This window comes from Neoarius graeffei, chromosome 5 (genome assembly GCF_027579695.1).
Source record: "Neoarius graeffei isolate fNeoGra1 chromosome 5, fNeoGra1.pri, whole genome shotgun sequence".
Lineage (NCBI taxonomy): Eukaryota > Metazoa > Chordata > Actinopteri > Siluriformes > Ariidae > Neoarius > Neoarius graeffei.
Window position 1 is genome coordinate 59,421,443 of NC_083573.1, and position 14,219 is coordinate 59,435,661.

Below are 14,219 nucleotides of genomic sequence, written 5' to 3' on the forward strand. Positions count from 1 at the left end.
GTCTCTGAAGAGGTACAGCAGAGGAGTTTATTTTTACTTGTATTAATTTGTTCCTAAAAAGAAACTAACTTTAAATTGCTGATATATGTTGTGCTTTTTTATTCTTTAACTAAGCATGAAATGTAGTTATTCCTTAAATCATTCATACGATTCTTATAATTACTTCAGGAAGAGTTCCCTACAACACTCAGTAGGCTTTTTACCTCAAAAAGAACAGAAAATAGAACACTAATAACAGCACCAATAATGCACAGTTGCGTTAAAAAAAAACACACCAGTACATCATCAGTAACCTGCTGAACCACTGTTATTAGTAGTAGTGATATTTCTGCATGGCAAATAATTTCCTTGTAGATGTTGTCATGCAACAGAAAAATAACAGACCCAACTGTCATGACATGCACACTGCTTGTTCTGAGTAATTGACTCATTCATTGAAAGGGGCGTGTTCAAAATAACATCAGTGTAGAGTTTAATTAGAGAATTCGTTCATTCTGTGAAAAAAAACAGGTGTCATTAATTGTCCTTTATTAAGGAAGAAGGGAAAAATATTTCACACATTGTTATAAAATATATTTCCTTCTTGCTCAGTAAAATGGGCCGTTCCCAACATTGTTCAGAGGAACAATGTAATTTGATTAAAACATTGACTGGAGAGGGAGAAACGTACAGAGAAGTACAGCAAATAAGATGCTCAGCTAAAATGATCTCAAACATTTTAAAATCGCAACAAAAATCCAAAACACATGTAAGAAAACAAGCAACTACTGTTAAAATGGATCGCAGATTAGTCAGAATGGCAAACATTCAGCCAATCATCACCTCCAGAAAGATCAATGATCTAAAATTACCTGTAAGTATTGTTACAGTCAGATGATGTTTGATAAAAAGCTATCAGCAAGAATCGCCCATAAAACACCATTGCTGAAGAAACGGCATGTGTAGAATAGGTTAAAATTTGCCAAAAGAACATCGATTGGCCCAAAGAGAAATGACGTAACATTCTGTGGACTGATGAGAGTAAAACTGTTCTTTTTGGGTCTAGTGGTCATTGACAGTATGTCAGATGGCCCCCAGGTACTGAATTCAAGCCACAGTACACAAATGACAGTGAAGCATGGTGGCTCAAAAATCATGGTATGGGGATGTTTTTCATACTACAGCATTGGGCCTATTTATCATATACCAGGGATCATGGATCAGTTTGAATACATCAAAATACTTGAAGAGATTATGTTGTCGTATGCTGAAGAGGAAATGCCCCTGAAATGTGTTTCAACGAGACGACGACCCCAAACACATGAGTAAGTGAGCAACATCTTGGTTCCAAGGAAAAAGGAGTGAGGTAATGGAGTGGCCAGCTCAATGCCCTGAGCTCAACCCCATTGAAAATTTGTGGGATGACATTAAAAATGCAGTTTCTAAAGCAAAACCCAAAAATGCACAAGAACTATGGAATGTACTTCATTCATCCTGAGCTGAAATACTGGTTTATAGGTGCCAGAAGTTGGTTGACTCAGTGCCACCCGGATGTGCAGCAGTTATCAAAAACAATGGTTATGCAACTAAATATTAGTTCAGTCTGAAGAGAAAAAAAAAATGTCACTGCTATTTAACAGATTAATATTACTTTTCTTACTATAAAATAATAATGTAGACTTAATTTTTAATGCTTTGATTTCAATTGTAATGTTTCCACTATACTTGAAATATGGAAATAAAAAGGTATTAAAATTTTCACTTTTCTTTTTTAAAAACACACTGCTATTTATTTGAACACAACTGCAGCTCAGTGATGACCAATTCCTACAGTATATAACTATGTTCAAGGACACCAGCTACCAGTACTGCCTCCATATGCAGCTGACAGCAGTGGAAGAATACTTCTCTCGATAGCCTTATAAAAAGCACTGTAGATCCCATTACCCCACCCCCATGTTTTTCTTGAGAAAACACACACACACAAAAATAAAACTCTGGATATAGTAAAATACATACTTCAATATTTCAATGATTTTGCAAAAGGTCCTTCAGGTTTGTGTATACAATAAGCAGTCAATTTACAAATGAAAAAGTATACAAGCAAATCAAAGCCATAATTTATAAGAAATACAAACACATTCACACTATTCTACCTGTTCCTTCTCTAGATACGGTATAATCGGTGTATTCATAAAATAAAATGACATCCTTTTTTTTTAAACACTTTTAGCTATCATACACATACATTCTTTTATATTTTTGCCTTTAACTTACATATTCTAGCACATTTTGGCACCATTGATCCAATTTGCACTCTCAGTATCTCAATCACCTGAGAAGGGGGGGGGGAACTTAACTAGGACTATGAAAACAAACCAAAATTACAAAGTTACAATGCGGCAGCCATTGCAGAAATATGAAGGTCCTTGCTCAGTGCTGTAATCCACTTAGACAATCTCTTTGTTCCCAGCAATATTTTGTAGTTCCCTTTTCCTTCTCTTGTCTAATACATGAGCACAGACATATACAGATATGGTGTACATGTTTAGCATTTACAGAGGAATGACAAATTGAAGGAAAAAGATGGTGGCTGTAATGCTGTAGGGGACATTTACTGGCATGGTGACTGGTGAACTTTTACATGGACATGGTGACTGCAAATGTATAAAGTTATTTTGACTGATCACAATGTTGGAACATTTCTATCTTGGTGGGAGAGCTCTCTTCCAGGATTATATTTGCCCTCATTCACAAGGCATGAGGACTCACAAAACAGTTTGCAGAGTATAAAAATCATGTGCTACAGCCTTCACAGTCACCTATATGCGAGGTTCTGGACTAAAGTATTAGCATTTTGCAACACCATCAAAACAGCAACTCTCTTTTGGAAGAATGGTGTTCATCCCTTCAGTCAAGTTCCAGAGCCTTGCACAACCTATGCCAAAGAACACTGAAGCTGTTCTGGCAGTTCCTGATGGCCTAACACCTTAATATGACCGTATGTTACGTTTCTTTTAATCAGTCACCCATCTATTCACACAGCATATGCATACTCTGGTATGCACAATTTCAAATACAATAACCTTTCACAGGTTACTGGTAAACTGACATACCACATTTTCAGCATTACAGATTTTTATATATCCCTCACTCATGTTTCCCTTGTCTTTAGATATAAGCATTTAAAATAACACCATGAAATCAAGCAACGGCTTCCAAGTACCAAAGGATTGAGTGCAGAGGATATCCCTGAAGTGAAGTACACAAACCATCACGCAAATGTGTGCGTCTATGTAGCAAGCATCCCAGCCAAAAACAGCAGGGTAAGCATCACGCCATGGTGTAACCATAGCTTCCACAATGCAGTGCAACCAGCAGCCGGTCACGCAGGATGTCCTTGCTGGGGTATTCTGGGAGTTTCAGCATGTTGATACTGGAGGACAGAGATAAACAGATGGGTCAGAATTATTCCCTCATGGATTGCAACAGTGCAAAGCATACAGCTGCATATGCTTAACTCCCACCATTACACAGAACATACCTTTTTCAGCTCTGGGTATCATGCTTCTTTTTTGTTCCATGTCTTTCTGCCTTTTCTACCAGGACATGTGATTATGTCTCTGACTTTTTTTTTTATCATGCTGTGGAGCTTCTACTTCAATCACTGCTGTTCACGTGGCACCATGATAAATCTTTCAAAAGAGGCACACTGCCCTCTGGTGCCTCAGTATACCAAAATGCAGCCAAGGCATGGCGTAGTGACAAATTGGAACCCAGGACTATCTGTATCCTGGTCCTGTGTGTGTGTGTGTGTTCCTCATCCTTTAACACTACCCACATAAGTAGGTGGAGGTCTCTGGAGTTTATGGGTGAGGGAGTATTGATGGCAATGTTTAATAAAGCACTCCTCAAATTCACAAAAGAATTTTCTTATAAAAACAGATTAATCCCATTCCACATTAAAAATGTACCTGCAGCTATCAATCATCTCTCATTAAAATACTATAAACAAATAAGAAACTGTCCATTTGCTGTGGCTAATTGCACAGTATGTTATCCCCTACATAGTGAGAAAATTGTGAATAGAAAGTTATTGGGGGATCGTGAAGATGGATTTTTTTGTGGATCATGTAAAAGAATGTAAACGAGCTTAGTATCAGTAACAAGAGAATATTTATGTGAATAAATAAAACACAACAAACAACTTTGGTATCAATTTAATATACTACTACTGAAGATTTGTGTGCGCCATACAGTCTGTTCGAAAAGCAATTTTAGTCAGGACAATTCTATGATGATTACAGTATATGTGACATTTCCAAGCTTCACCCACCTGCTCACATGGAATCTGGGCAAGAAAGGAAACCAACTATAAAAGCACTACAATACTCACCAGGTACTAGAGGTAGGCAATAAGTTGGATGTGTAGGGCACAGCAGTGATCGTGAACTTCTGTAAGCCACTGCCACCCATAAGAAAAGCAAAACCACCATGTGGAACACGGGAACTTAAAAGAAGAAGAAAAAGAGGCTTAAAAATGGAGATGAACAAGAAAGAGAAATGAGTGCTGTGCATTAGTTGGCAAAGCTAACTTAGCTGATCATCAGGATGAATAACATTAACTATGCAATGAATAAATAATAGGCTTGAAAATAAGTCTTACCTCCCAGTGACAAACTGTAGCAAGAGAACCCTCTCCTCCTGACTGAGATCCTCCACTACTTCCCAAAACCACTGCAAACAAGAAAGCACATGTAAAATTTTAAATTCTGCCTAGTAACATTCCAGTGCCATGACATCTGTAGTTTGTTTGTTTTATATTATTTATATATAATAAAAATATATAATCTTGAAATTTGAGACTTCAAATGGTGCATTCTGGTGGCATCTAGGGCTGATTTAGGCACAATTCACATTATTAAATTTGCTGGTTTTTTGCCTTGTCAATTATGCAGGGGGCAAAATTAGATTTGAAATGAAAACACTTTGTAGCATGCCTCTTCATTTTCCGATGCCAGGAACAGAATCGAGGTCAAATCATGTAACAGCACCATCTAGCAACCAGCACTTAGAATGTGGTTTTATGTCTGGTTGCGAATGGCAGTCAGTGCACAGAACGAAACACTTTATTTTCGCTTCTGGGTTGAGTACCAGGATAGTCTAGACCTATCTTCCTATTTCTATAGTTATTACTCATTTTCAGAAGGGAATAGGATGTTTAGTTGCGGAAAGTACTCTGCATTGTTCAGTTTATGGTACTGATTTTTTTTTTTTTGTACAAGTGACAGTGCGGTGCTAACATCGCACAGCACAGCGGAGCACCGCGTATCTGCGCTTTGGGGAAAGCCCTGCATAACACACAAACGGTACAACAGTGGTCCATCATATAGCTTAAATGACAAAATTGACAGAATAGGTCCTCTACCTAAAGATACAAAATATCTAAACCATGAAATTGTAGGTTAGGAAGCTAATGGAGCTTAAACAAGCTAGTTTTGGGACAATTTCCTCTCTAAAAACAAACCCTATTTAAAGGTGGCCTTCCACCAAAAACGTTTAATACTGGCTCTTTTTGAAATACCATAGTTCACTCCGAGTTGCGTATGCATGCTGCATGTGAAAATGTAATTCTACTCCCATTCCCTGTATTAGCTTATGAAAGAAAACAGTCGGAAAAACGAGTGGATCAGAAAAAGCCATACGAAGTTGCATCACTTCGAAAATTAGTATTCATGGCCTCGCCCACCTTGGCTTGCGACCACCCATGGGAAGAAACCGCTAGGAGAGAGACGTAATTCGCCCCGAGGCGCGGCGCGGTGCTCCGCATCAATTTCGTTTCTAACGGAGGCTCCAGCCCGACTTTGCACGCACATAACTTGGGCAGGGGAGGTCCCAGCCTCCCCAGACTTGGCAGCCAGCGACCTCTGCCCCCTCCCGAAGGAACCAGCGCTGCCAGGGCCCGTCAGCTCCCAGCCAGGGGACGTTATTCCCCCCCACACCCCCCGAGGCGAGCTCCGCTCCGTGCCTCGTGCCTTGATGAGAGCCACTGCTGCAGGGAGTCTCATCTCATCTCATCATCTCTAGCTGCTTTATCCTGTTCTACAGGGTCGCAGGCAAGCTGGAGCCTATCCCAGCTGACTACGGGCGAAAGGCGGGGTACACCCTGGACAAGTCGCCAGGTCATCACAGGGCTGACACAGACACCCATTCACACTCACATTCACACCTATGGTCAATTTAGAGGTCACCAGTTAACCTAACCTGCATGTCTTTGGACTGTGGGGGAAACCGGAGCACCCGGAGGAAACCCACGTGGACACGGGGAGAACATGCAAACTCCGCACAGAAAGGCCCTCGCCGGCCACGGGGCTCGAACCCGGACCTTCTTGCTGTGAGGTGACAGCGCTAACCACTACACCACCGTGCCGCCCGCCGCAGGGAGTATTCAATTAAATAAATACATAAATGAATGAATGAATGAATGAATGAATGAACGAACGAACGGACGGACTCCCTCCCAGTCGCGTGTGCACACAAGCGTTCTGGTTGGGGAGAGAGCTCCCTTCCGCTGCTCTCCTTCTCCTCTTATAGGGCACGGTCACTGGGGAAGACGCACAAACACACGTTAATTCCAGTCAGGTGCAGTGATTCTGCCACTTACCTTCCCTGACTCCGCCCTCCATTCACAGACTGCCGCTCGGTCACGCCCCCGCTGCCACATCTACATTGTTATTGGTCAAAACATCGATGTCGAGACCATAATAGCCAATCGATACAGTTTTCACAAAGACACCCACATCTGCTTGTTCTGACCCACTGAAGGTAGCGTCACAGTGCTGTTAGCCAATCAGAGGTAATACGTTTACATGTCATGAATATTAATGAGTAAGAGCTGAAATCCTGTCATTCTCCCGCCACCCACTCCTCCAGCAAACTAGAACAGCCTGAAACAGGAGAACCACAGCATTTTTTTTTTTTCACCAAAACCGGCTCACAGGGCATTCATTCATACTAGAGACCACCGCACAATTAATGAAAAAACGATGCAAGGGGACCTTTAAACAATATAAGATAGGGTTAAAACCTACTCTTCATAAAGAAGCACAATGAGAACACAAAAGTGTTTTCAGAGAATAAAATTTGTCAAGATTGTGCTCGAAGATTAAAAATGGCCTCTTCATTCAAGAGAGTTCTTAATGTTGTTCATGTGGTGGTAGCTGCAAACCTGGATGACTGGCTCCTCGAGGTCATAGCCACTTGTATACTCTGTGTTTCTCTTCCAGTCCATCACATCAATCTCTGGCATGCCAGACAGTAGCAGCTCCTGCGCGTGTGCGTACACACACACACACACACACACACACACACACACACACACACACACACACTTAAGACTAGAAATACAGCACAGAGCTGTGTGTATGAGCCCTATAACAACAGATCCAATCAATAACTCATCCAGCTCAGGCTGACTCATATGACAGCTAAGGTAGGGCTCCCACAGCGTTTGACATTTCCCATGAACCCCTTTATAAAAGGACACGTGTGCAAAGTATGGCACTGAGAAGGGTTGTGAAAAGTGCCTTTAATCACTGAACACACAGTCCATGAGAAGAATATTGCAGTCTTGCTCACTGTTCCGATTACACAAGTAAGAGGCAGATAATAAGGACAGAGTGTGAGACAAAAAAGCACTTTGAAACATGGGCCTTCATTAAATAGTCCCTCTGAGGATTGTCAGCAGGCTAGTTGTGGCTGTGGGACCGACACATGGGCTTACAAATGTATGCATGCTGGAGGCCCTCGGCACAGTAATTTCCCTGAGAGAGCATCAATCTGTGGGAGAATAGGGTGTCAGAGAGAGACAGAGAGCGAGAGGCCACCTATGTGCTGAGACAGAAACAGAGGAAGAACATGGTATAAAGGGAAGGACCATCGATGTGGAGCCTGAGGCTTCAGTGAAGCCCCAAGGCAGGGACACAAAGAAAGAAAGAAATACAAAAGAGTGACTGCTACTCCTTTTTTTCCCCCCTATTAAAGCATGTATTATACTTTAACATTATTCCAGTTGCACTTCTGCGCATGAAGCAGAAATGCTTTTCTATCTTTAAGGATGTGCCACTTCAACTTTAAGGCACCACATGCTGGATATTTAGCCTTGGTCTAAACTTAAAGGGGCCTTTTTTAATTTTAGGCCCCTCTGTTTCCTGTGAGGGGAACTGCAATTGTAATGAGGTATGGCAAAGACTTCCCCTTCCTCCAACAGACCCCGTTCTCTCTGATGTAAAATTCGTATGCCTCATGACTTAAATTTTTAAGGAAAATGGCAGAGCTGAGTTCTGAGTAGGAATTGAACCAGTTTCCAGACCAGAAAAATGTAAACAAAACCTGGGGGGAGGAGTGTATTGCAATATTGCACATCTGTTTTCATAATCAATTTATCCATAATAAAAGTCTAGAAACAAAGTGCCTCCAATTTACTTCAGGATAATCCCATTTAGTCATTTTATATTTTACTGATCATTCTTATCAGACTATTATCTTAATCCTGCACTCAGGATTTCATCAAACGGTGTAAGCTTTTTAGAAATGCCTAGCACAGAGATAAAACAGGGCAGATAAAGGGCCTTTTCATTGTCCATTATGGAAGAGCTTTCCTCGACAATATTCCAAGTTAATATATGCAACTCTCATATTTATATACACTATATTGCCAAAAGTATTTGCTCACCCATCCAAATTATCGGAATCAGGTGTTCCAATCACTTCCATGGCCACAGGTAGGGCTGGGCGAGTTTACGATTACGATGTTATTCACGATATAAAATCTCTACGATTAGAAATTAGACACGTACGATATGCCTACGATAAGCCTACGCCTTCAATAAAATTACTTCATCCGAAGTTTTGACAGACACGCGAATAGCCAATCATAACTAAACAGTACCGCACGTAACCAATCAGTTGGAAGAGAGCCACGTCAAGTTAGGTTGCGTGCACACACAAACATACGCGTGTAGCAGCAACGCACAGCATGGCTGTGGTGAAGTTTGCAGGAGCGCGGCATTTCTCCAACAAAGCGTGAAACAAAGCGATTATAAAAATGAGCGAGAAGCCGACTGACCGGAGTTCTGAACAGGAAAGTCAGAGCACTGCCCTGGAGGACATCGTTGAAAAGAAGGGCCAGAGATCTTCGGTTGTGTGGAGGTATTTTGGATATTTAAAATCGGACATACAACAAAGTGTTACACAAAACCTTAAACACACTGACGTACAGGATTGCACTTTTTTTCTCCTTGCAGCATAAGGTTTACACATCAATATGTCTTTGTTTATTTGAAAGCTGCTAGAATTTGCACAAATGATTAACAAATGGTATATAGTTTTTATTTTTCAGTTTCAGTTTATTCATTTGAATAAAAAGAACAAAAGAATGTGCATCCAGTTTGTTTTGGTTCTGTGAAACTTGAAGGCTTGGTAAGCTATTTTTGTTAATTAGGAAGGAACTACTAATTTGTAATGTCCATATTTTGAGCAGAAAATTAAAGAAAATACAAAAATGGTGATTTGATTTATATCGTGATATATATCGTTATCGAAAATTTTGAAAAAATATATCGTGATATAATTTTTTCCTCATATCTCCCAGCCCTAGCCACAGGTGTATAAAATCAAGCACCTAGGCATGCAGACTGTTTTTACAGTTTGGAGCTGGCCCCTTCCTCTTCCAACATGACTGTGCACCAGTGCACAAAGCAAGGTCCATAAAGACATGGATGACAGAGTCTGGTGTGGATGAACTTGACTGGCTTGCACAGAGTCCTGACCTCAACCCGATAGAACACCTTTGGGATGAATTAGAGCGGAGATTGAGAGCCAGGCCTTCTCGTCCAACATCAGTGTGTGACCTCACAAATGCGCTTCTGGAAGAATGGTCAAAAATTCCCATAAACACACTCCTAAACCTTGTGGACAGCCTTTCCAGAACAGTTGAAGCTGTTCTAGCTGCAAAGGGTGGACCGACAACATATTGAACCCTATGGATTAGGAATGGGATGTCACTTAAGCTCATATGTGAGTCAAGGCAGGTGAGCAAATACTTTTGGCAATATAGTGTACATACAAGGGACTCAATCATTTAATCCATCTCTTTCCCTCCACTTGCTTCCCATCTCTATATTAAAGCCATATGGTGGACAGTTGACCTTGGGCTTCGAGAGTCCTGTTGACCTGAAATAACGATGCAGTCACCATTTTACATGCACTGACATCAAGATTAAGGAAGTATGCAGATTTCTAAGGAAACGTGAAAAACTGTATTTATCTTTTTGTCTATATGCTTATAGTGAGCTTGGTTGAGTGGTTGAATACTTACAGGTCCTGCAGGACATCCATTTTAAAGGATATGTGATTGTGAGGTTGTGCATTCATATAGCCAGTAACTCTCAACAGCTCAAAACATGTATAATGCTCACTGGCCAGAGTTTTCTAAGGTGTTCAAGTTATTAAAAAAAAAGGTCCCTTTTTCTTGTCTTCCATCTGTACCATCCATGTCATGAGCCAGCCATTCTTACTATTATTTTTCCACAGTCCTGCTTGTTTAGCTATTTACCCATCAGAGGCCCTGGGTCTGTCCTGTTTTCATACCTCATTCTTCATTAGTTCTCATCACACCGTCATTTTTGTCTGCATCATTTCCTGCTTTTGCACATTCATAACTAATGCACGTCTTTAATTTCCCTCTGTGTGCCCTGGGGGACAGGCCAATAAGCTTTGGAGATGCAACAGTGACAAGGGTCACATCAATATAATTTCTCTAAAAACCTACTGTGCCTAAAAGCAGGTTATAACTCGTACTCTCCAGTACACATTTTATAATATTTAAAGTGTATTCTTCTAGACTCTACTTTTCATTCACTCTAATTGAATCTAGACTGACTGACTGTAATATAAACAGTTGCTTCCAGCATGAGTTTCCTAATATCACAATATTTGATTCTCGGCGTAGGCTCAGCCAGAGAAGAATTGATTCCTACTTCTGAGACCCAATTCCCCTTCCATGGTCACATGAGAGATTTTCTTTGTAACTGTTGTCTTCTGCCCACAGGGGATTTCATGCCTAGACCCCTGTAATTTTTTTTTAATTAAATAAAGCTAAACTGAACTAGATCTATTGAGAATGATTGGGGGGAGGAGGAAAAAAAGAACTTTTTGGTTATGTAGAAATACATCAAAGATCAGCCAGAAGAAGCAAAATGAGAACCATTAAGAAGAATTGGAAAGCTACTCACCAGTTCATACTCATCAAAAAGCTGAATTAGTGAGGGTGGAATGAAGGTGTGGAAGCCCTGCAGGAAAGCATTGATTTGAGGCTGAATGGCTCGAGTCATCCTCAACTCTGTTACAAGCTGCACATATTCATCCTGAGAGAGAGAGAGAGAGACTTATACCACTCACACGATCAAATAATTAAGCCCCCCCGCGCGCGCAAACTGTGGGATTACAATATGTGAACAGTTTTCATACAAGCCCGATTCCAAAAAAGTTGGGACAAAGTACAAATTGTAAATAAAAACGGAATGCAATGATGTGGAAGTTTCAAAATTCCATATTTTATTCAGAATAGAACATAGATGACATATCAAATGTTTAAACTGAGAAAATGTATCATTTAAAGAGAAAAATTAGGTGATTTTAAATTTCATGACAACACATCTCAAAAAAGTTGGGACAAGGCCATGTTTACCACTGTGAGACATCCCCTTTTCTCTTTACAACAGTCTGTAAACATCTGGGGACTGAGGAGACAAGTTGCTCAAGTTTAGGGATAGGAATGTTAACCCATTCTTGTCTAATGTAGGATTCTAGTTGCTCAACTGTCTTAGGTCTTTTTTGTCGTATCTTCCGTTTTATGATGCGCCAAATGTTTTCTATGGGTGAAAGATCTGGACTGCAGGCTGACCAGTTCAGTACCCGGACCCTTCTTCTACGCAGCCATGATGCTGTAATTGATGCAGTATGTGGTTTGGCATTGTCATGTTGGAAAATGCAAGGTCTTCCCTGAAAGAGACTTCGTCTGGATGGGAGCATATGTTGCTCTAGAGCCTGGATATACCTTTCAGCATTGATGGTGTCTTTCCAAATGTGTAAGCTGCCCATGCCACACGCACTAATGCAACCCCATACCATCAGAGATGCAGGCTTCTGAACTGAGCGCCGATAACAACTTGGCTCGTCCTTCTCCTCTTTAGTCCGAATGACACGGCATCCCTGATTTCCATAAAGAACTTCAAATTTTGATTCGTCTGACCACAGAACAGTTTTCCACTTTGCCACAGTCCATTTTAAATGAGCCTTGGCCCAGAGAAGACGTCTGCGCTTCTGGATCATGTTTAGACACGGCTTCTTCTTTGAACTATAGAGTTTTAGCTGGCAACGGCGGATGGCATGGTGAATTGTGTTCACAGATAATGTTCTCTGGAAATATTCCTGAGCCCATTTTGTGATTTCCAATACAGAAGCATGCCTGTCTGTGATGCAGTGCTATCTAAGGGCCCGAAGATCACGGGCACCCAGTATGGTTTTCCAGCCTTGACCCTTACGCACAGAGATTCTTCCAGATTCTCTGAATCTTTTGATGATATTATGCACTCTAGATGATATGTTCAAACTCTTTGCAATTTTACACTGTCGAACTCCTTTCTGATATTGCTCCACTATTTGTCTGCGCAGAATTAGGGGGATTGGTGATCCTCTTCCCATCTTTACTTCTGAGAGCCGCTGCCACTCCAAGATGCTCTTTTTATACCCAGTCATGTTAATGACCTATTGCCAATTGACCTAATGAGTTGCAATTTGGTCCTCCAGCTGTTCCTTTTTTGTACCTTTAACTTTTCCAGCCTCTTATTGCCCCGTCCCAACTTTTTTGAGATGTGTTGCTGTCATGAAATTTCAAATGAGCCAATATTTGGCATGAAATTTCAAAATGTCTCACTTTCGACATTTGATATGTTGTCTATGTTCTATTGTGAATACAATATCAGTTTTTGAGATTTGTAAATTATTGCATTCCGTTTTTATTTACAATTTGTACTTTGTCCCAACTTTTTTGGAATCGGGGTTGTAGTTTGTACTTGCATTTAAGTCCCCACCTTGTTATCTTGGGTAACCTGAATGCCACTTCCTCCTGGTTTGAGTGGAACTTCTTCCATGGCTCCAAACACATCTGTTTCCACAGAAAAGGTGAGCTCCAGGCCCAGGTCACTGATGTCATTGTCCAGAATCCACTGCAGGTTCTTGGCATATTCTGGATCAATGGAAGACACATCCTGATAATTCACTGGGATACCTGGGCAGATAAACACACAAGTATGTCATTCTGTGCATATGTGAACAACCTTATCCTTTAGATGTATATTTTGTGCATATTAATGTGTCTGTTTGTACATTACCCAGTATGTGCTTATAGAAGGAGCGGGTGAAGTATATATTCACCAGCTGACGATGGTACAGAGCTAGGCCAAGGATTTGACCTGCAAAACGGAAGTAGTTCAGATGGTCAGGGTTGACAGAGGAGTTACTGTTGGGTTGAAATGTAGTACCTGTAAGAAAGACAAACAGATCAAGCAAATAAAAGGACTGTACTTACACAGCAGTGCTTTTTCCAATGATTATAGACCTGACCTGTAACTTTCATGTGCAATCAATATCTAATAATTAGCTACTGTACATAGAAGTACAAAGAAAAAGTAAGTCAAAGTCACAGACACAACCACATATAGCCCCCCCCAAAAAAAAAAATTGCACACATGTATCATGATGTACATGAGATAAATCAAACACACAGAAAAGGGAACACACACACGAAACTGAAGAGCCTGAAGAAAATCTCAACAAAGGCGCATATTAATAGTCAGCACAATGCAGAGTTACAGTTAGAATGTTGCTTACCATCTGCCGATTGTGTGAACAGTGCATAGTCTGGATTGATGATCTCATTAGAGAGAATGTCAAACCACTCTCTCACCACCCCCTGACCCTGAGACACAGAGAGAGAGAGAGAGAGAGAGAGAGAGAGAGAGAGAGAGAGAGAGAACCATATGCCAAAGTCACCAGCAAAAGATCTGTTTCCCAAGACTGCAGCACATCTTGCACAGCAAGTTCAGATTAGAGAGTATACCAAAATCCAGCACAGCTGAAAATAGCTGACAAGATGAGAAAGCTGATTGCTGATGACA

General features: G+C 40.8%; 1 protein-coding gene across 2 annotated transcripts in view; it reads right to left on the minus strand.

Moving 5' to 3' along the window:
• Positions 1-1,981: 1,981 nt before the first annotated feature.
• Positions 1,982-14,219, minus strand: part of hace1 (HECT domain and ankyrin repeat containing E3 ubiquitin protein ligase 1) — a 57,641-nt gene continuing 45,403 nt past the window's right edge. For both annotated transcript variants that reach the window (XM_060922152.1, XM_060922153.1), the window contains 8 exons: positions 13,933-14,020; positions 13,434-13,583; positions 13,134-13,330; positions 11,274-11,405; positions 7,208-7,306; positions 4,646-4,716; positions 4,376-4,489; positions 1,982-3,415 (listed from right to left, as the gene is read on the minus strand). In XM_060922152.1, the coding sequence (XP_060778135.1) occupies positions 3,313-3,415; positions 4,376-4,489; positions 4,646-4,716; positions 7,208-7,306; positions 11,274-11,405; positions 13,134-13,330; positions 13,434-13,583; positions 13,933-14,020 (954 nt within the window). In that variant the 3' untranslated portion in view covers positions 1,982-3,312. The remainder of the gene's footprint in view (positions 3,416-4,375; positions 4,490-4,645; positions 4,717-7,207; positions 7,307-11,273; positions 11,406-13,133; positions 13,331-13,433; positions 13,584-13,932; positions 14,021-14,219) is intronic.